Source organism: Salmo salar, chromosome ssa03 (genome assembly GCF_905237065.1).
Source record: "Salmo salar chromosome ssa03, Ssal_v3.1, whole genome shotgun sequence".
Taxonomy (NCBI): Eukaryota; Metazoa; Chordata; class Actinopteri; order Salmoniformes; family Salmonidae; genus Salmo; species Salmo salar.
Genome location: NC_059444.1, coordinates 49,982,070 through 50,004,122, shown reverse-complemented (window position 1 = coordinate 50,004,122; position 22,053 = coordinate 49,982,070). Strand labels below are relative to the sequence as shown.

The 22,053-nt window shown below is 42.0% G+C and overlaps 2 protein-coding genes across 6 annotated transcripts; one reads left to right on the top strand and one right to left on the bottom strand.

The window, feature by feature from the left end:
* The first annotated feature begins 689 nt into the window (after nucleotides 1–689).
* On the top strand, nucleotides 690–4,782 carry LOC106600662 (protein mono-ADP-ribosyltransferase PARP9). Its single transcript, XM_045714910.1, has 5 exons — nucleotides 690–1,079; nucleotides 1,186–1,404; nucleotides 1,493–2,653; nucleotides 2,743–2,899; nucleotides 3,220–4,782. The coding sequence occupies exons 3-5, from the start codon at nucleotides 2,174–2,176 to the stop codon at nucleotides 3,552–3,554; spliced, it is 972 nt and encodes a 323-aa protein (XP_045570866.1). The 5' UTR covers nucleotides 690–1,079; nucleotides 1,186–1,404; nucleotides 1,493–2,173; the 3' UTR covers nucleotides 3,555–4,782.
* Nucleotides 4,783–8,900: 4,118 nt separating this feature from the next.
* dhrs7b (dehydrogenase/reductase (SDR family) member 7B) lies at nucleotides 8,901–21,224 on the bottom strand. 5 transcript variants are annotated; one of them, XM_045714908.1, is made up of 9 exons: nucleotides 20,833–20,933; nucleotides 19,948–20,064; nucleotides 19,743–19,816; nucleotides 10,835–11,026; nucleotides 10,545–10,657; nucleotides 10,099–10,315; nucleotides 9,846–9,938; nucleotides 9,462–9,614; nucleotides 8,901–9,357 (listed from the first exon to the last, which is right to left on the bottom strand). In XM_045714908.1, exons 4-9 carry the CDS (start codon nucleotides 10,983–10,985, stop codon nucleotides 9,152–9,154), a joined length of 933 nt encoding a protein of 310 aa, XP_045570864.1. In that variant the 5' UTR covers nucleotides 10,986–11,026; nucleotides 19,743–19,816; nucleotides 19,948–20,064; nucleotides 20,833–20,933; the 3' UTR covers nucleotides 8,901–9,151. The 5 variants fall into 5 exon arrangements, with proteins under 5 accessions (XP_045570864.1, XP_045570863.1, XP_014047709.2 ...); XM_045714907.1 differs by having other exon boundaries at nucleotides 19,743–20,064; XM_014192234.2 differs by lacking the exons at nucleotides 19,743–19,816; nucleotides 19,948–20,064 and having other exon boundaries at nucleotides 20,833–21,224.
* Nucleotides 21,225–22,053: the final 829 nt, after the last annotated feature.

The following is a 22,053-nucleotide window of genomic DNA, read 5'->3' as shown; positions in this document are numbered from 1 at the left end:
GGTGAGGAAAGGTTTTCTACCCAGCTGTCCAAGGGCCTCAAAGTATCGGTATGAAAATATGACCTCACCACTCATAAAGTAGATGCTGTGGTCAACGCAGCCAATGTGAACCTCAGTCATGGGGGAGTACAGAAAGCTTTACGGAAAGTTGTTACCGGGAAATGCCATTGTTGCCAAACCTGGACGCTTACCATGCAAGAAGATCATTCATGCTTTGGGTCCATGCCTTCCATACAAACCAATGCAATATCAAGTTGCTGATGCCATGCCAGAACTCTCAAAGACTGTTAAAAGCATTCTAAAGATGGTAGAGCAAGAGAAGCTGCAGTCTGTCGCCATTCCGGCCATAATTTCTGGCCTGTTCAACTTTCCCTTGCCTATCTGTGCAGAAGTCATTGTTCAAACCCTGAAAATGTACCATGATCAATATTACTCCGGAGCTCCTTTAGAGGTTCGCCTGGTCAATCACGATGAACTAACAGTCAGGGAGATGGAGAGAGCATGCAGTCAGATTCTGGGGTTCTCCTTGTTCACACAGTCAAGCAGCAGTGGCTCAGAGACAGGCACCATACAGACAAGATGTTACAAACTACGGGAAAGGCTCCACCAAACCCTTAACACCCACGGTTCAGCTTGGGAATGTCATTCTGACCATTAAAAAGGGGCACATTGAAGAAGAGAAGGTAAGACATTCAAAATGATGTCCTCTCCTGAAATAAATGTATGACGACACAAAATGTTTAACTTCTAAGAATTCTATACAGTAATGTTTATTCATAAAATTATTAAATGTGTCAGCTGCTGTGAAGAGAGGGCGCTATTACTAATTTACTCATTATTTCACTATACAGGTCGACGTCATTGTGAATACAACACAACAAGATCTCAAGTTAGCCATCGGGGAAATCTCAAAAGCTATATCACAGAAGGCAGGCAGCGAAATGCAAAAGGAAATAGTAAAAGCACATTATTCACATGTTTTAAATGGAGATATTATTGAAACCAAAGGATGTAAACTAAACTGCTCCTCTGTGTACCACACTGTGTGTGCACAAAGAAATGAATATTCAGCTGATAAGGTACGATAAAGTTTATGAAGGCATATTTCTTTTTTTTTGTTGCTGAGAGACATCTACAAGAGTCGGATAACTACTGAACTGCTCTCTCCCATTTTGTGTTTTCCAGATCCTCTACAATTTGGTGTTAGGATGTTTAAGAATGGCAGCGACAAGTGGATGAAGGTCAATCTCTTTCCCTGCTATTGGTACAGGGCAGCTAGGATTCCATAAACAGGAGGTTGCCAAGATCATGACCGGTGCTGTGGTGGCGGCTGCCCAGAACCTCCAAGAGATGAGGATGGATATCTATGTTGTCGTTTATCCATCTGACAAGGACACATTTCAGGTGATGTAACAGTAACAAACTACAAAAGTTCTGCTCTTTGCAATCACTAACATTATGCTACAATTCATGATTCTGCTCTTTTCCACAGGCTTTTAAAGATCAACTAAAATCTCACCAAGACGCAATGAAATATCCTAGCTCCTTGTCACGACTTCTCCCGAAGTCGGTCACTCTCCTTGTTCGGGCGGCATTTGGTGGTCGACGTCACCGGTCTTCTAGCCATCGCCACTCCACCTTTCATTTTCCATTTGTTTTGTCTTGTTTTCCCACACACCTGGTTCACATTCCCTCATTGGACTAAATGTATATTACCCTCTGTTTCCCCATGTCTGTGTGTGGAATTGTTCTTTGTGTGGGGTGTTACGCTACAGGCTGGCTTGCGCTAGGTTTGTTTCAAACCTAGGTTTGTTTATTTTGTTTAGTCCGGTTCATGTTACTGTGGTTGTGCTTTGTGCTGCCTCGCCTGTGCCTTTGGGCCAGGGTGTATATTAAAGTTCTCCTGTTATCACCCATCTCTGCTCTCCTGCGCCTGACTTCCCGGCAACCAGTCACTCACCCCGTTACACTCCTCCAACAGTGCCTCCTCTCATGGTGAGCCCCCAGTCAAAAGAAGTAGGCTAAGTGGTTGATACAACACATTATACAGTATGGTACAATGTTCTATCATGTGATACAACATTATATTGATACAACATACAGTATATTTTTTATCTACAGTTACTAAACCAGCTCATGCAGCATTTTCGATTTTGAACAGACTTATGCTTTCATGTCTCGTCTGCAAGGATTTGGCCATGCAACTGATCAGTATGAGTCTCCAAGGGGAGGCGCAACACCACATATCGAGCTCAGCAGTGCCCACAGTGACACGTTGAGGGAGGCCACATTTTGGCTCACTTTTATAATGTCCTCTGATAGCTTCACCATTCACAACAATTTCATCCAGTGCTTTGGCCAGACAGAGTTTGATGAGTTGCTGTCCTTTCAGACCAAGTGGAAGGTTTCCATCGAGGAGAACTTAAAAGATGGCTGTGCCAGCATCACCATCCAGGGGGCTTCTAGAGGTGTCAGGGCTGCTGTGTTAGAGGTGGAAGCCATGTGCTGCAAAGTCCAAGAGGATTTTACAAAAGAACTGGAGAATTTGATGGGCCTGAAATCTCCCACCAGTTCCCCAAGGAAGCCTGTAGACGATAACAGCTTGGAACATAGAGAAATACAACGCCATTTTTCTGGGTTTCTAATTGTCAGGGTGAGTGTCAACACAAGAAACAACAGATTTAACATAAAAATATATAATCTTTGATAACTGATTTAAGTATGGTTATGGCTGTAACACAGGTTGAGAAGGTGGAGAATCATACTCTGAGGCAGCTCTTTGACCTTAAGAAGTTGCAGGTGTCTACCTCTCCTCACCGGATGTACCATTGCCTGCCAGCGCAATTCTGTGACCTGCTCAGCAGAGTGGGTTTCCAGAAGGAGTTCGCACCACCTGACGGTAAGGCAGAAGCCAGAAAAATACATTGAATAACATTCTATTAGTTCTAATGACATTCATTCTATGAATTGGAATTAATTATATTTATTCACCACTCTGTAGACACTAAAGAATAGCTCCAAGATAGTTGTCAAGTAATAATTACTTCAGAAATCATAATATGCAGGTTTTAAACTTTCAACTTGGCCTTTTGAGTCAAAGCACATACCTATCCCTGATGTGTAAAAGATACATAGCACAACCGTTACAAAATGGTTTTGTATTGTAATGAAGTCCATTTTCTCTTACATGTTGTAATAAAGTGTTACTTTCATCTATAGAACAAAAGCTTGGAAAGGGGATCTACTTCAGTAGCAGTGTGTCTGGAGCAGAGAAGCTGTGGCTGACGAGCTTCCCTGATGAAGAGTACCTGTACTTCGTTGAGGCAAAGGTGCTGACTGGGAATTCAACAGCTGGCTCTCCAGATCTTATTGTGCCACCTCCCTTTGGCAGAGACCCTCTCACCCTGTATGACAGCATTGAAGAAGGTCTAGCCACCTTTGTCATTTTCAATGGTCACCAGGCCCTACCTAACTATCTGATCACCTGCAAAAAGCATTCATCATCATTTATGTCGCTAGAACCCTTAAGTGGTTGGGTCGATAATCTGAAATAATTGTCTCATGAAATCATTTTGTTTTAAAAGATCTTTATTTTCTTCAGTGATTGTCTATTCTATTAATATATGCAGGAAAACTGGATTTGATCCACCAATTTATGAAATTCAGAAATATTTGCATCACATGTATATTGTTTATTAATTCATCATGGTTTAGTAAAACATTTTGGCTTCGGTATCAGCGCTATGGTTTCAGTTTATAACCAACAAAATGTTATTGCAGTTTGAATTCGTAATTTTCTAATGAATGCATTGTAAATATGTTATAACTTCTTATGTTATGTCTTTGGCACAAGGTAATTTGCTTTTATTACACTGGACTATATATACAAAAGTATGTGGATACCCTTCAATTTAGTGGATTCGGCTATTTCAGCCATACCATTTGCTGACAGGTGTATAAAATGGAGAATTTGGTACATTTGTACAAATTTACCTAGGTAGATAGGCAGACAGTATCTAGCTACAGCCATCTCTGTCAGGCATGCTTAGGTAAATATTTTTTATAGTATAACCAGGGTATAAGTTTGAGATTTAGCAAATTGTATTATTGTTTCTTGTCACTGCTAGTAAACTTAGCTAGCTAGCTGGATAACCAATAATTGTTATCTGCATCTGTTTGAAATCCTATCTTGCGTCATGCCTATAATGTTGTGAGATTGAAGTACATCCACGGTCCTAATCACAACCAATGTCAACCCTCGTCAATTATGTTCCATAGCTGGCTACTAAAATTATTTACAGTTGCTGATGTTGCACATGTTTGCTAAACAGTTGCTGAAAAGTCAGAAGCTACTCTTCCTGGGGTCCAGCAACATTAAGGCAGTTATATACAATTTAAAATATTACATGAAATTACAATTCATAACACTTCATAACACATTAAGTGTGTTCCCTCAGGCCACTACTCTACTACCACATATCCACAATACAAAATGAATGTGTGTGTAGAGTGCGTGTCTTATCATGGGTATGTGTGTGTGTCTCTTCACAGTCCTCGCTGTTCCATAAATTGTATTTTTATCCGTTTTTCTATCTGATTCTACTACTTGCATCAGTTACCTGATGTGGAATAGAGTTCTATGTAACCATGGCTCTACATTGTACTGTGCGTCTCCCATAGTCTGTTCTTGACTTGGGGATTGTGAAGAGACCTCTGGTGGCATGTCTTGTGGAGTATGCATGTGTGTCCGTGCTGTGTGCTAGTACACTGCTCAAAAAAATAAAGGGAACACTTAAAGAACACAATGTAACTCCAAGACAATCACACTTCTGTGAAATCAAACTGTCCACTTAGGAAGCAACACTGATTGACAATAAATTTCACATGCTGTTGTGCAAATGGAATAGACAGCAGGTGGAAATTATAGGCAATTAGCAAGACACCCCCAATAAAGGAGTGGTTCTGCAGGTGGTGACCACAGACCACTTCTCAGTTCCTATGCTTCCTGGCTGATGTTTTGGTCACTTTTGAATGCTGGCGGTGCTTTCACTCTAGTGGTAGCATGAGACGGAGTCTACAACCCACACAAGTGGCTCAGGTAGTGCAGCTCATCCAGGATGGCACATCAATGCGAGCTGTGGCAAGAAGGTTTGCTGTGTCTGTCAGCGTAGTGTCCAGAGCATAGAGGCGCTACCAGGAGACAGGCCAGTACATCAGGAGACTTGGAGGAGGCCGTAGGAGGGCAACAACCCAGCAGCAGGACCGCTACCTCCGCCTTTGTGCAAGGAGAAGCAGGAGGAGCACTGCCAGACCCCTGCAAAATGACCTCCAGCAGGCCACAAATGTGCATGTGTCTGCTCAAACGGTCAGAAACAGACTCCATGAGGGCCCGACGTCCACAGGTGGGGGTTGTGCTTACAGCCCAACACCGTGTAGGACGTTTGGCATTTGCAAGAGAACACCAAGATTGGCAAATTCGCCACTGGCGCCCTGTGCTCTTCACAGATGAAAGCAGGTTCACACTGAGCACATGTGACAGACGTGACAGAGTCTGGAGACGCCGTGGAGAACGTTCTGCTGCCTGCAACATCCTCCAGCATGACCGGTTTGGCGGTGGGTCAGTCATGGTGTGGGGTGGCATTTCTTTGGGGGGCCGCACAGCCCTCCATGTGCTCGCTAGAGGTAGCCTGACTGCCATTAGGTACCGAGATGAGATCCTCAGACCCCTTGTGAGACCATATGCTGGTGCGGTTGGCCCTGGGTTCCTCCTAATGCAAGACAATGCTAGACCTCATGTGGCTGGAGTGTGTCAGCAGTTCCTGCAAGAGGAAGGCATTGATGCTATGGACTGGCCCGCCCGTTCCCCAGACCTGAATCCAATTGAGCCCATCTGGGACATCATGTCTCGCTCCATCCACCAACGCCACGTTGCACCACAAACTGGCTTACCTGGTTGAATAAAGGTGAAATAAAATGTTTTAAATATACTGTATGTGGGAATGTCTTATGTCCGTCCTACATGTAGTGTTGGTACATGGAATATTCCTCAACTGCATATATCATTAATTACTACTGCAAATAGATGTATTATGTTCAACAACTGACATTTTCAGATATTATTTTGACAAACACACTTTGGTGCTTACAATTCATTCTCTTTTGTCATAGATTTGGTGGGCACTGTCATCTGTCATCTGTGATCTTTGTGATATGATTTTACTCACAAAAGACGTAGGAATTTATTTTCCCAGTTAGAAATAGTAGGCCATGCATCAAATAACTATTTTCATCAGAAAAACGAACACTTAAATGCAATATTGCATTGTGTAAGTTGTCTGCAGGTGGCTTGTTGTGAATGCACTCAAATATCAAGTCATTATCAGGTTATGTTAACTGCGTTCTAATACGCAACGTAGAAGGATTTGTCTAAATGTACAGTATATGAAAGTGATGCTATGAAAAGGATTATTTCACTTTATCAAGCTCACTGTGACTGACAAATCACTGCCTATTACTGTGATTAAAAAGAGCATATGAAACATTGTTTTTCATGAGGCCTACCTGTGCGCCTTCCTTTAAGCACCTCTGTTTGAACACCTCTCCTGTCCTTGATCCATACCACATACAGCCATTTGCGGATCTTTTCAGTGTCCATGTGAAAGATAGTTTTGGCGAGGATGGAACATAGTCAGTGGACATTCTGAACCTTGTTTGAGGTCAGTAGGTCACATGACCAAGGAGCTATTGAAATTCTACATTTTGAAAAAAATCATGTAAAACCATGTGAGATAAAAATGGACAAACTAAAGGGCGTGCAATGTGTAGGCCCACTCAGTGGACATTCTGAACCTTGTTTGAAGTCACTAGGTCACCTGACCAAGGAGCTATTGAAATTCTACATTTAGAAAAATTCATTTTAAAACCATGTGAGATCAAAATGGACACACTAAAGGGTGTGCAATGTGTAGGGCCACTGAATGGACATTCTGAACCTTGTTTGAAGTCACCAGGTCACATGACCAAGAAGCTATTGAAATTATACATTTTGAAAAATTAATGTAAAACCATGTGAGATGAAAATGGACATCTAAAGGGTGTGCAATGTGTAGGCCCACTGAATGGACAAACTAAAGGGTGTGCAATATAGAAGGGTTGTCAGTGGACATACTGAACTTTGTTTGAAGTCATTAGGTCACATGATCAAGGAGCTATTGAAATTCTACATTTTGAAAAATTCATGTAAAAACGTGAGACGAAAATGGACAAACTGAAGGGTGTGCAATATGTAGGCCCACTAAGTGGACATTCTGAACCTTGTTTGAAGTCACTAGGTCACACGACCAAGGAGCTATTGAAACTTTACATTTTGAAAAATTCATGTAAAATCTTGTGAGATGAAAATGGACAAATTAAAGGGTGTGCAATATAGAAGGGTAGTCAGTGGACATTCTGAACCTTGTTTGAAGTCACTAGGTCACATGACCAAGGAGCTATTGAAATTTGAATGTAAAAAAAGTTTGTACTTTGTTTACACTCCCTAACTAATTCAACTTGGAATACAAAATGCTGCTCACATTTCCACATGTTTATTAGCTTTGGAAAGCAAATTAATGTCCAAATCGTAAAAATAAGACCTGTGCAATGTTGTGCGCAATTCTTCCAACATCATGACACTTATTTGGAGTCTGTGGCTCAAGTGGTTTGAAAGCTATTGAGGTTTGAAAGCGCGAATACCAGTCGAATATCCAACTTGAAACTGTCTTTACCTCGCTTCTACATCGATTGTAAAGCGGCTTAATGTGCTTAATTTTAAAAGTTATTTCGACACTTTAGTTGTGATACAAACCTTATCAAAACATATAGGCCTTAGGGCTAGACTACATGAGATGTGCAACTATGATTTCAAAAAGGCATGTGCTGTTTCTTGCATTACTGCACACGCTGGGCATCATTCACAAGTGATAGGCTAATATTCACACCCATCAGACTATTCTTCATTTAATCTTGTCTTTACATATAATAAATAATGAGTGAAATGAGTTTTTATTTAGAATGGCCCATTATCATGCACCTGTCTCGGGGCAGTGGGAAAAAAATACATGTCATCTATGCACTTAATTAGCGAATGGAGGACGCTTTTCAGGTCGCCCAAAAAGTTACATATTGCAGCTTTAATTTAAAATAGAACTTCTAGAAACGTTACATGGTTACATTGCAAGAACATTCTGAGAAAATCGCTGGACTGACACTCATCATATGCTCCAGAAAATGTTTACATTTCTTGTTGGATTTTTTTGAAGATGCTTTTATTTTATTTTTTATTTTACCAGTTAAGTTGACTGAGAACACATTCTCATTTACAGCAACGACCTGGGGAATAGTTTCAGGGGAGAAGAGGGGGATGAATGAGCCAATTGATCACAATGTTCACTCAAATTGTTCTGTATTAATGTAAATTGAAATTCTCAGTCAGCATGTGTTACCATGTAGTACATTATACTGTATTAGGCTTCTGTACACGTTTTCACCCTGTCCTGTTTTTAATTGTAATGTGCTTGTATACCTGAGGCCACAAATAAATATTGTTTGAGAGAAATAAGGTTATTAGAAACAATCCCTGAATGCAATACCTTTTTGTTAACCTGAAAGTCTATACTATATCTGCACCCTCGACAGATTTGTTCAAAAACAATAACCATCACCTAATACAGTATTCTCTAATGAAGAACTCACAGATGACAGAGCAACTGAGTTTTCTAACAGGTCAATGAGCTAAGCCAGTAATGGTGGTATCAAATGAGACATCAAATGAATCATCTGTTATTTGTTTAATTCACAAACTATCATGAAAACAAACTCCAAAGCTAATCATTTCAACAAATGAAATGTACTCAACAATGTTCAGGTTGTTATGAAATTTTATTACACGTCAATATCATAATTGTTAATGTGATCTACCCTGAACACTTCGCAAGATGTTAACCTTGAAGTTGAAACAGCAGTTTGTAAGATTTCCAGTTATTTCATCTAATGAAACACTACACATCACACATTGTGGCTTTAAAACAAAACAACTTTTCCATTTGCAAGTTCGTGTGCATTAATTCATTTATCCATTCCCATAGTTTTGCCACATCCCCTCTCCAACTTCTCACTCGTCTTTGGATTTCTGCTCCTTGCGGGCCCGAGAGGCCATGACTTTGAAGAAGAGAGCGGGACACAGGGTGCGAATGTAGATGGCCAGAGTGGGCAGGGGCCCAGCCAATAGGACCTCTTTACTCCTGTGACGGACAGCCTTCAGGACCTCTTGGGCCACATCTTTCGGTTCCCGCCCCAAAGCTGTCGTCTTATCCAGGACTTCACCAGAGTAAAAAGGAGAGAAATAAATAGATGACTAATGTAATTACAGAGGGGAAAGGCAGAGAACATGAGAGAGTGGCCAGTTAATTCCTCTCCATTACCTCCATATTTGGAGCCATCCCACGTGACAGCGTTAAGAGACAGATTGGTTCTGATGTAGCCAGGGCTGACAACTGTCACCTGGATATTGTAGCGCTCCATCTCAGCCCTCAGACAGTCAAAGTAGGCCTGGGTGGCGTGTTTGGAGGCTGCATCTGCTCAAAACACATTGTTTTTATTCCTTTACTAGTACAGATATCACTGACAGAGCTATTTGCAGGTGGAAATAATACCTGTTTCACCTTCCTTTGGAAATGTGCTGTATTACGGTTTGTAGATTTCTGTTGTGTTATACATTTTCCAAAAGATCAAAATATGTTGTGATTTCATGGATAATTATTTAACCTCAGTTATAGGGTTGGCATCACTATCGCTACATTACTCACAAGCTGATCTGTAGGGGATAGCAATCTTCCCCTGGACACTGCTGATGACCACTACGTGTCCACTGCGCCGGCGAACCATGGAGGGCAGTAGGGCTACAGTTGGAGAGAGAGGGATGGAGAGAAAGGGAGAAAACAAAAAAAGTTGAGAGTGTAGAGAAAAATCAAGAGACTATATGAGCTCAAGACATGAATAGCATTTGTCATTTGACCACAGAGAGAGTACATTTGGAAATCGGGTGATCATAACCTTTACCTTGAGTTAGAGCTATGGGCCCAAAGTAGTTGGTGTCCATGACGTCCCTCTGTACGGAGATGTGCGTCTCCAGGATGTTGCCGCGGTGACTGATGCCGGCGTTGTTGATGAGGACGTCCACGTGGCCGTAGCAACTCAGGATCTCCTTTGCGGCCATGGCAACCATCTCCGCTGTGTCGGACAGGTCAAAGATGACCATACAGGGGGTGTACATCTGCTGGTGATGACATCACAGACATGTCATAAGAATTCAAGGGGTGCATCTCAATAGTCAAATGTTCCTCTCTCCCCCATCTCCTTTCCTTCATCTGACATGATGTAAAAAAGCTGAACTGGTGAAGGCAAATTTCTAGTATCCAACTAATCGCTCTCCCTTATCTTATGTTTTCAGATCAGCCCAGTGGAGGAAGAGGAGATGAGAAGTGAGTAAGTGCGTGTCTCTATACCTGCCGCTGGCTGTCTGCTGCGGTGAGCTCCTGAACTATGTCCTGTAGCCTGGCTCTGTCCCGGCCACACAGAACCAGCCTTGCTTTGGCAGCATGGAACACCCGAGCACACTCTGCAACACAACACGCACACTATTTTAAAGGTATAGTTCACTTTGAACTAGTACCTAGAACCTTTGAGTATGTTTTTTATTTTCTTTTTGTGATTCTGTCTATGTAGCCTACATTGTGTATGCTGCCAAATTGCCTCATTGAGGACATTAAGTTTTCTAATCCAAAATAACACTCACCTCTCCCCAGGCCAGAGCTGGCTCCAGTGATAACCACTACAGTGTCCTGGATGGTAGTCCCCTGTTGAAGCCTCTGGAGCAGCCGGTAGAGCAGCACCAGCCCCAGCCCACCCAGGACCAGCGGCACCCCTCCCCCCATTACACGCTCCATGGCTGGGATGATGTGGTCCGGTCCAAATCAGTTTACCCTGCCTGGATAACACACAACCACTTCTCTTCAGGATTTCCAAGCTGCTTCCCAAATGGCACCCTATTTTCTATATAGTGCACTACTTTTGATAGGAATCTGGTCAAAAGTAGTGAACTGTGTAGAAAATAGCATCATTTCAGAGACAAGTTAAAGGCTGCCAACTTGTGAGGATCAGCAGAAATCCTTGCCCACCAAATTAAAATATCGTAAAAGTGTTCTTCAATAGCGCAGGCGTTTATTTGCTTAAATCACTGAACACAACAGGCGCTAATTCGAGACCTACTTCTATTTGAGCCAGGTGTCTATTTCCTTAATGAACACAGCTTTTGCATTGTTTAATTCCAGCATTCACTTCCAGCATTTTAATCAATTTCTAAATGTCCTGCACTAATGTGTTATATACACACTGTGTCATGTTTCTTTTGTCTTGGTACGCTTTAGTTAAAAAAAATAAGAAATAAATAAATGTTCCTTGACAGAATAATGAAACGCTGTGATAAGGCCGTGACCTCAGAGATTTCCCTTCAAAATAAAAGTCCTACAATGAAGTTGGTAAAGAATTATACAAATGGTCAAAATTCATAACATTTTATGAGGAAATGAAAGCGGACTTAGAATTTTGTTTAACAATATGAAAAAAGGAATGAAGTTAATCGCCTTTATAGCGCAAATAATAATATAGCATTGACATTGTTAATAGCATTAAAAGTAATGATTACTTGATAGTTATGGTAACAGTAATAAATGTTATTTTTTTATAATACTTCTATTAATAATAATAACAATATTATAATAATCAAATTTAGAAAACACTTGTTAATTATCCCATTGGTATTGCACGATGTTCAGCACATTTTTCATATTGGACATACATATTGTGTCACAGTAAAGGGGGGGGGTCCCATTGTACTCAGGAGCACCTCTATTTACTAAGAGAGTTTTCTTGTGAATTTTTCATAGTGTATTTACCATCACAAACCAATGCTGGCACTAAGACCACACTCAACGAGCTGTATAGGGCCATAAACAAACAAGAAAATGCTCATCCAGGGGTGGTGCTCCTAGTGGCCAGTGATTTTAATTCAGGAAAATTGAAATCTCATTTCTACCAGCATGTCAGGAAGATTTTACCTCATTTCTACCAGCATGTCACCTGTGCAACTAGAGGGATAAAAACTCTAGATCACCTTTACTACACACACAGAGACTCATACAAAGCTCTCCATTTGGCAAATCAGACCATAACTCTATCCTCCCGATTCCTGCTTACAAGCAAAAACAAGAAATTTCAGTAACGCGCTCAATATGGAAGTGGTCCGATGAAGCGGATGCTAAGCTACAGGACTGTTTTGCGAGCACAGACTGGAATATGTTCCGGGATTAATTCGATTGCATTAACCTGTTATGGATAGGGGGCAGTATTTTCACGGCCGGATAAAAAAACGTACCCGATTTAATCTGATTATTACTCCTGCCCAGAAACTAGAATATGCATATAATTATTAGCTTTGGATAGAAAACACTCCAAAGTTTCTAAAACTGTTTGAATGGTGTCTGTGAGTATAACAGAACTCATTTGGCAGGTCAAAACCTGAGAAGATTCTGTACAGGAAGTACCCTGTCTGACCATTTCTTGGTCTTCTTGATTATCTCTATCCAATACAGGGGATCTCTGCTGTTACGTGACACTTCCTACGGCTCCCATAGGCTCTCAGAAGGCGGCAAAACGCTGAATGATGTCTTTGCAGGCCCTGGCTGAAAAACAGTAGCGCATTTGGATAGTGGTCGATCAGAGAACAGAGACTGGAGGCGCGTGCACGAGGCGACACCATGTTTTTATTCTTTCGTCTTTGAACGAAAACAACGACTCCCGGTCGGAATATTATCGCTTTTTTTACGAGAAAAATCGTATAAAAATTTATTTTAAACAGCGGTTGACATGCTTCGAAGTACGGTAATGGAATATTTAGATTTTTTTTGTCACGAAACGCGTCGGGCGCGTAACCCTTCGTCACCCTTCGGATAGTGTCTTGAACGCACTAACAAAACGCCGCTATTTGGATATAACTATGGATTATTTTGAACCAAACCAACATTTGTTGTTGAAGTAGAAGTCCCGGGAGTGCATTCTGACGAAGAACAGCAAAGGTAATCCAATTTTTCTTATAGTAAATCTGAGTTTGGTGAGGGTCAAACTTGGTGGGTGTCAAAATAGCTAGCCCGTGATGGCGAGCTATCTACTCAGAATATTGCAAAATGTGCTTTCACCGAAAAGCTATTTTAAAATCGGACACCTCGATTGCATAAAGGACTTCTGTATCTATAATTCTTAAAATAATTGTTATGTTTTTTGTGAACGTTTATCATGAGTAATTTAGTAAATTCACCGGAAGTGTTCGGTGGGAATGCTAGTTCTGAACGTCACATGCTAATGTAAAAAGCTGGTTTTTGATATAAATATGAACTTGATTGAACAAAACATGCATGTATTGTATAACATAATGTCCTAGGCGTGTCATCTGATGAAGATCATCAAAGGTTAGTGCTGCATTTAGCTGTGGTTTGGGTTTATGTGACATTATATGCTAGCTTGAAAAATGGGTGTCTGATTATTTCTGGCTGGGTACTCTGCTGACATAATCTAATGTTTTGCTTTCGTTGTAAAGCCTTTTTGAAATCGGACAGTGTGGTTAGATTAACGAGAGTCTTGTCTTTAAAATGGTGTAAAATAGTCATATGTTTGAAAAATATAAGTTTTGGGATTTTTGAGGAATTTCTAATTCGCGCCACGCCTATCATTGGATATTGGAGCAGGTGTTCCGCTAGCGGAACGTCTAGATGTAAGAGGCTAAGGAGTTTACCACATCAGTCACCGGCTTCATTGATAAGTGCATCGACAACGTTGTCCCCACAGTGACCATACGTACATATCCCAACAAAAATCCACAGATTACAGACAACATCCATACTGAGCTAAAGGCTAGAATTGCTGCTTTCAAGGAGCAGGACACTAATCCGGACGCTTAAAATAAATCCCGCTACGCCCTCCGACGAACCACCAAACAGGCAAAGCGTCAATATAGGACTAAGATGTGGCAGGGAGTGCAAACTATCATAGATTACAAAGGGAAACCCAGCCGAGAGCTGCCCAGTGTCACAAACCTACCAGACGAGCTAAATTCCTTCTGTGTTCGCTTCGAGGCAAGCAACACTGAACCACACGTGAGAGCACCAGCTGTTCCAGACGACTGTATTATCACGCTCTCCGTAGCTGATGTGAGTAAGACCTTAACATTCACAAGGCCGCAAGGCCAGATGGATTACCAGGACGCGGATTCAGAGCATGGGCTGATCAGCTGGATAGTGTCTTCACTTACATTTTCAACCTCTCTCTGACCCAGTCTGTAATACATACATTACTAGTCAAAAGTTTGGACACACCTACTCATTCCAGGGTTTTTCTTTATTTTTACATTGTAGAATAACAGTGAAGACAACTATGAAATAACACACATGGAATCACGTAATAACCAAAAAAGTGTTTTATATTTGAGATTCTTCAAAAACAATGCAATGGTGGAATTGCTGCAAATAAACCACTACTGAAGGACACCAATAAGAAGAAGAGCCTAGCTTGAGCCAAGAAACACGAGCAATGGATATTAGACTGGTGGAAAACTGTCCTTTGAGATTTTTGGTTCCAACCACTGCGTCTTCGTGAGACGCAGAGTAGGTGAACAGATGATCTCTGCATGGGTGGTTCCCACCGTGAAGCATGGCGGTGGTGGTGTAGGGGTGCTTTGCTGGTGACGCTGTCATTGATTTGCAAGGCACACTTAACCGGCATGGCTACCACAGCATTCTGCAGCGATACGCCATCCCATCTGGTTTGCGCTTAGTGGGACTATCTTTTTTTTTTCAACAGAATAATGACCCAACACACCTCCAGGCTTTGTAAGGGCTATTTGACCAAGGAGAGTGATGGAGGGCTGTATTAGATGACCTGGCCTCCACAATCCCCCGACCTCAACCCAATTGAGATGGTTTGGGATGAGTTGGACTGCAGAGTGAATAAAAAGCAATCACAACATTCTTATTGGCAGACTCAACAGCCTTGGTTTCTCAAATGATTGCCTCACTAGGTTTAGCAACTACTTCTCCAATAGAGTTCAGTATGTGAAATCGGAGGGCCTGTTGTCCGGACCTCTGGCAGTCTCTATGGGGGTGCCACAGGGTTCAATTCTCGGGCTGACTCTTCTCTGTATACATCAATGATGTCACTGCTGGTGATTCTTTGAGCCACCTCTACGCAGACGACACCATTCTGTATACCTCTGGCCCTTCGTTGGACACTGTGCAAACTAACCTCCAGATGAGCTTCAATGCCATAAAACTCTCCTTCCGTGGCCTCCAACTGCTCTTAAATGCAAGTAAAACTAAATGCATGCTCATCAACCGTTCGCTGCCCACACCTGCCCGCCCGTCCAGCATCACCACTCTGGACAGTTCTGACTTAGAATATGTGGACAACTACAAATACCTAGGTGTCTGGTTAGACTGTAAACTATCCTTCCAGACTCACATTAAACATCTCCAATCCAAAATTAAATCTAGAATCGGCTTCCTATTTCGCAACAAAGCATCCTTCACTCATGCTGTCAAACATACCCTCGTAAAACTGACCATCCTACCGATCCTCGACGATGTAATTTACAAAATAGCCTCCAACACACTACTCAACAAATTGGATGCAGTCTATCACATGGCCATCCATTTTGTCACCAAAGCCCCATATACTACCCACCACTGCGACCTGTATGTTCTCGTTGGCTGGCCCTCGCTTCATACTCGTCGCCAAACCCACTGGCTCCAGGTCATCTACAAGTCTCTGCTAGGTAAAGCCCCGCCTTATCTCAGCTCACTGGTCACCATAGCAGCACCCACCCGTAGCACGCACTCCAGCAGGTATAGCTCACTGGTCACCCCCAAAGCCAATTCTTCCTTTGGCCACCTCTCCTTCCAGTTCTCTGCTGCCAATGACTGGAATGAACTGCAAAAATCTCTGAAGCTGGAGACTCTTACCTCCCTCACTAGCTTTAAGCACCAGCTGTCAGAGCAGCTCACAGATCACTGCACCTGTACATAACTCATCTGTAAATAGCCCATCCAATCTACCTCAACCCCATACTGTATTTATTTATCTTGCTCCTTTGCACCCCAGTATCTCAACTTGCACATCCTACCATTCCAGTGTTTAATTGCTATATTGTAATTACTTTGCCACCATGGCCTATTTATTGCCTTACCTCTCTTATCCTACCTCATTTGCACATGCTGTATATAGACTTTTCTACTGTATTATTGATTGTATGTTTGTTTATTCCATGTGTAACTCTGTGTTGTTGTATGTGTCGAACTGCTTTGCTTTATCTTGGCCAGGTCGCAGTTGCAAATGAGAACTTGTACTCAACTAGCCTACCTGGTTAAATAAAGGTGAAATAAAAATAAAATGCCAAGGTAACCTGTCTAAAATTACTTCCACCCTGTAGCCCTCACATCTGTAGCCATGAAACACTTTGAAAGGCTGGTCATGGCTCACATTAAAACCATCACCCCAAAAACCCTGGACCCACTCTAATTCACATACCGCCCCAACAGATCCACAGATGACACAATCTTCATTGCACTCCAAACTGCCCTTTTCCACCTAGACAAAAGGAACACCTACGTGAGAATGCTGTTCATTGACTACCGCTCAGCGTTCAACACCATAGTGCCCTCCATGCTTATCACTAAGCTAAAGACCCAGGGACTGAACACCTCCCAATGTAATTGAATCCTAGACTTCCTGATGAAGCACCCCCAGGTGGTGAGGGTAGGCAACAACACATCCACCACGCTGACCCTCAACAGTTTTATTTAACCTTTATTTAACTAGGCAAGTCAGTTAAGAACAAATTCTTATTTACAATGACGGCCTACCCCGGCCAAACCCTAACCCGGGCGATGCTGAGCCAATTGTCCGCCACTCTATGGGACTCTGAATCATGGCCGGTTGTGATACAGCCTGGAATCGAACCAGGGTCTGTAATGACGCCTCTAGCACTGAGATGCAGTGGCTTAGACCGCTGCGCCACTTGGGTGCATGCTCCGTCCCCTCCTGCACTCCCTGTTAACCCATGAGTTTGCGACACGACGATGAGACAGCCTATAGGGGGAGGTCAGAGACTTGGCATTGTGGTGCCAGGACAACAACCTCAACGTGGGCAAGACAAAGGAGATTATTGATGACTACAGGAAATGGAGGGCCGAACACACCCCCATTCACATTGACGGGGCTGTAGTAGAGCGGGTCGAGAGCGTCAAGTTCCTTGATGTCCACATCACTCAGGAACAATCATGGTCCACACACACCAACACAGTCGTGAAGAGGGCACAACAATGCCTCTTCCCCTCAGCAGGCTGAAAAGATTTGGTATTGACCCTCAGATAATTAAAATGTTATACAGCTGCAACATTGAGAGCATCTTGACAGGCTCCATCACTGCCTGGTATGGCAACTGCTCGGCATCCATACGCAAGGTGCTACAGAGGTTAGTGAGTACGGCCCATTACATCACTGGGGCCGAACTTCCTGCGATCCAGGACTTCTATACCAGGTGGTGTCAGAGGAAGGCCCTGAAAATTGTCAGACTCCAGCCACCCAAGTTATAGGCTTTTCTCTCTGCTACTGCATGGCAAGCGGTACCGGAGCACCAAGTCTGTGACCAAAAGGCACCTGAACTGCTTCTACCCCCAAGCCATAAGACTTCTGAACAGTTAATCAAATGGCTACCCAGACAATTTACACTGACCCCCTTTATTATTTATTTATCTTCATGGTTTTGGACTGACTCCCTTGCACTGGCTCTGTTCACACTCACTAGACTCTACCCTCACACATACACTACACTGTCACTCCAACACACACACATTTTACATACGCTGCTGCTACCCTCTATTTTCCTGATTGCCTTGTCACTTTCACCCCTACTCAATGTGCTCCTGCACATTGACTCGGTACTGGTACTCCTTGCATATAGCCTTGTTATGGTTTTTATTGTGTTACTATTTCCTTTTTATTTAGAAAATATTTGTCCTACTTTTTAACTCTGCACTGTTGGGAATGAGCTTGTAAATAAGCATTTCACTGTAAAGTCTACCACTTTTGTATTTGGCACATGACCAATACAATTTGATTGATTTCCAAATACACACAGAGCTTACACCCCAAGGAGCATCATTGCTCATCTGCAGCCCGTAAAGAGGGGCCAATCAGCTTAAATCCAATAGTTTTTTCATATTGGGGGGGGACACCATTTTCTGTAAAAAGGGGGTCCATTCTATTCAGATGGGCTAATGGGACAATTTGGAGCAGTGGCAGTCAGTGCAGTTTAAGATGAGTTTATTTTTACAGGGACAGCGCACTTCGGTAAAAGTGCTCAGTTTCAACTGCAGTCCCTGGGCAGGTTATTAAAAACAATAACAATACAGACAAATAATGAGCAGTGAGCACATGCAGAGCAACATAGGACAAGCAAGACGTTGCATGCAGACAGAGCAACGTAGCACAAAAAGCAACAAGACTAAATCCATAAAAGCAACAAAGTGTCTTCATGTTTTTTGTGAAAGTGTGATATGTGGTGCAGTTGTGTGTGTCTGATGGCAGTGTATTCCAAACATGGGAAGCCCTCACAGAGAAAGCAGATTGACTAAAGGTGCTTTTCCTTAAGGGAACTATACAGTCACCTCTCATGGCAGACCTTGTGGATCTGCTGCCATATGTTTGGGTTTTCTGTTTAACAAAAGTACTGAGTGGAGGGGGAGCCAGGCCACTTAGGATTTTGAATACAAGACATGCGTTGGTGTATTGCACAAGATTTTTCCAACTCAGGAGCTCATGCTTTCTGAGGATGTAACAGTGATGATGGCCATTGGGCTTCCTATCAAGCCTTTGAGAGCCTGTTTGCAGACATACTGAATGTGTTTTAATGTTGTACAGCAAGCTTGGGCCCAACTAGTCAAGCAGTATGTTAAGTATCATAGATTTGATGTACAGTTTTGCCACTTCTGTAGTCAAACAATTTCGTATAAATTGGAAATTAGCTAGGCTGAATTTGGTTATTTGAGGGAGGACACTTTTTTTTTTAAACGAGCATGGCCTTATTTCTATTACAGCATATTGGATGACTGTCATTCATATTCCATTCCCTCAGCTCAATGTAACACTGATAGGTTTAGGCTACTACATGATTGTAAAATTGTTCCTATACCCACCATGAGGTTGCTACAACCTAGCCTATGAATGAAAGTGTATAACGTAGGTTCACAGGTCGAGAGAAATGTAAGTAATCAAGGTGACAGACAGTGACACGTTCAATACCGCCTTGCACTCTTGCCTGCATCTAGCTGATCTAGGGTGTAATCATTAGTCCCAACAGTTGCAAACAAAAGTTTATTGGACAAATTCAGGTATGTTTATCCCCGTTTAAGAAACATTTCAAGCACTACACACAGCCTACATCGTTGTCACCATATTAGCGAACATCATAGTCAACATAGCTACTTGAACTAACACGTTAGTAAACCCGCTACAATCATGCAGTACAGTGTACAGTCAGCAAGCAGTTACACCCGTGGGCCCCCTGTGGCAATAAATTAATAAAACCAAAAGATTACCTTGACATTGAAGAGTTCCAGTGTTGGATTGATATAGCCAGCTAGCTAACATAGCATCCCTCTGTTTGAGTTAGCTGCACAAGTGAAAGCTGCAATTAATTCAACAAATAGCTAGTTCGCTCTCTTGCTTCTTCATTTTTAAGAAATGAATTTGTTCAAAACTGTTCAACTATTGTCTTTCGCTCTCTTTGCGTCAACTACTCACCACATTGTATGCACTGTAGTGCTAGCTAGCTGTAGCTTGTGCGTTCAGTACTAGATTAATGATCTTATCCTTTGATTGGGTGCAAGAGCTCTGAACTTCTGGAGGACGTCCTCATTCCTGTGTATGTCCATGGAAGGGGGTGAGAACCATTAGCTTCCTATGTTTTGTATTGAAGTCAATGTACCCAGAGGACAGAAACGAGCTGTCCTCCGGCTACACCATGGTGCTACACTAGAGTGCTGTTGAGGCTACTGTAGAACTTCTTTGTAAACAGTGCGTTTTAATCAATTATTTGGTTAAATATATTTATTATAGTTTTATCTGAAGAGGATAACTTTGTTTCACTATTTTTATGAAATTCACTGAGGATGGTCCTCCCCTTCCTCCTATGAGGAGCCTCCAATAATTCGGAGTACAATGCATTTCTCATCCCAGGGTTGAGGTTCGTTTTCCGCCGGCTCCGCAATGTCTTAGGGCGTTAGGTCCAACATTCGCTCCAGCCTGGGTTCGTATGCGTTACACACATGCTTTATAGCGCGGATCGACACTAATGCAGCTGTAAGTAAGGGGGTCTGCTGGCTAAATAAAAAGAAGCACACAACAGTAACAGCTGCTGTTATGTTCCGACCGTATACAATGACACACAGTTTGGTCTTCTAGCTTGTTTACTTTACTACAAGGCAGAACCCTCACATTAAATACAGAAGAATCAGTCACTAGCTACACCAGTTGCTAAATGATTTTAAATATTCCACAACCAAGTCTTCTTACTAAAATATGAGCCTAGCTAGTACTGCAGCTACTGACAGATGGCTAATAAACTCAACATGACTAACCAAAGTGCCGCAAATATCTTATGTTGTCATATCGAATGACTTTACACACCTGTCCGTCTGAATCGTCGTCAACATAAAGGTTTGATGGTAATCTTTGTTTAAATCTGAACACCGACAATAAAGTAACCCGGAAGCAGCTAGGGAAGTTTAATTCCAGCCAATCAGTTGTATGTGACGTTGGAAGGATTTCTGCCAATCACGTGTAGGCTGTCAATCAGTGCGCATTATTGCTAACCCGGGGTATTCCGTTTTTAACCAGTGGAAACAGGTTGTATTCCTTTAGTTTACAATAGTTTCAACTCAACACATTATATTTATATCTGTCACACCCACGCGTCACCAAAGATTATGGATATACTGACAAGATACATGTCTCTCCGCCTTAACAATGGTAGTCGTTGTCCACGATGCAGAACAGCTAAAGAACACAGCGGGCTGTCTAGCAACCCTATCCTTTCTTTGGATTGGTGGATACATCTCATTATTGTAATCCTGTTTTGAATATTCGATTAGGGTTGTTGACGTCAACTGCCTGTATGCTATAGCCTCATGTCATGAATATGCGTAGCCATCTCAAGACAACTCTTGAGAAAAACACTTTATATCGGAGTTGCCGGGAAGTCACGTTTCCTACTTATATCTGTACACTCGTAACAACTTAAGCATTACGAAACTTCTATTTAATCAAATAAACGTCACGTAGGAAATAAGCCATTTATTTGTTGTTGACCAAATTCGACACTCATTGACCTCCATAGAAAAACTCCTCGCTTGGTATGCAAAACGACAAATACGCCACCTGCTGGAGGGAGACAGATTTTCCACCGAATTGGGACTCTTTTCTCTGGTATCACACCATTCTCAACTGTCGACTCTCAAATGCATATCAAGATGATCCAAAGATAGAGCTTCAGGTAATAAGCTAGCACAATTACTAGAAAAAAAACATTGTACATTTTCTAAGTATTTTAACTGCAGTCCCAACAAAGACTTTCCAGGTTGTTCATGGATGGGCATTGTTTAGTTTGTATAATATATTGCAAAGTAGCAATGTGAAAGAAAACACAGGCAAACAGGGTAAGTTGCCCTGTATTGATGATAGCCAAATACTTTTTTGGCAATCAAGCCACCATCAAGCTGCAAAGCCTTACAATTTCAAATAATACTCCAAATAAAACTAAATACAATTGAAAACCATAATGGTTAAAAACAACACAAATTAATATTGCTCTCTTTAGTGAGATTTCTTTCTAATATTTTTTAAATGTAA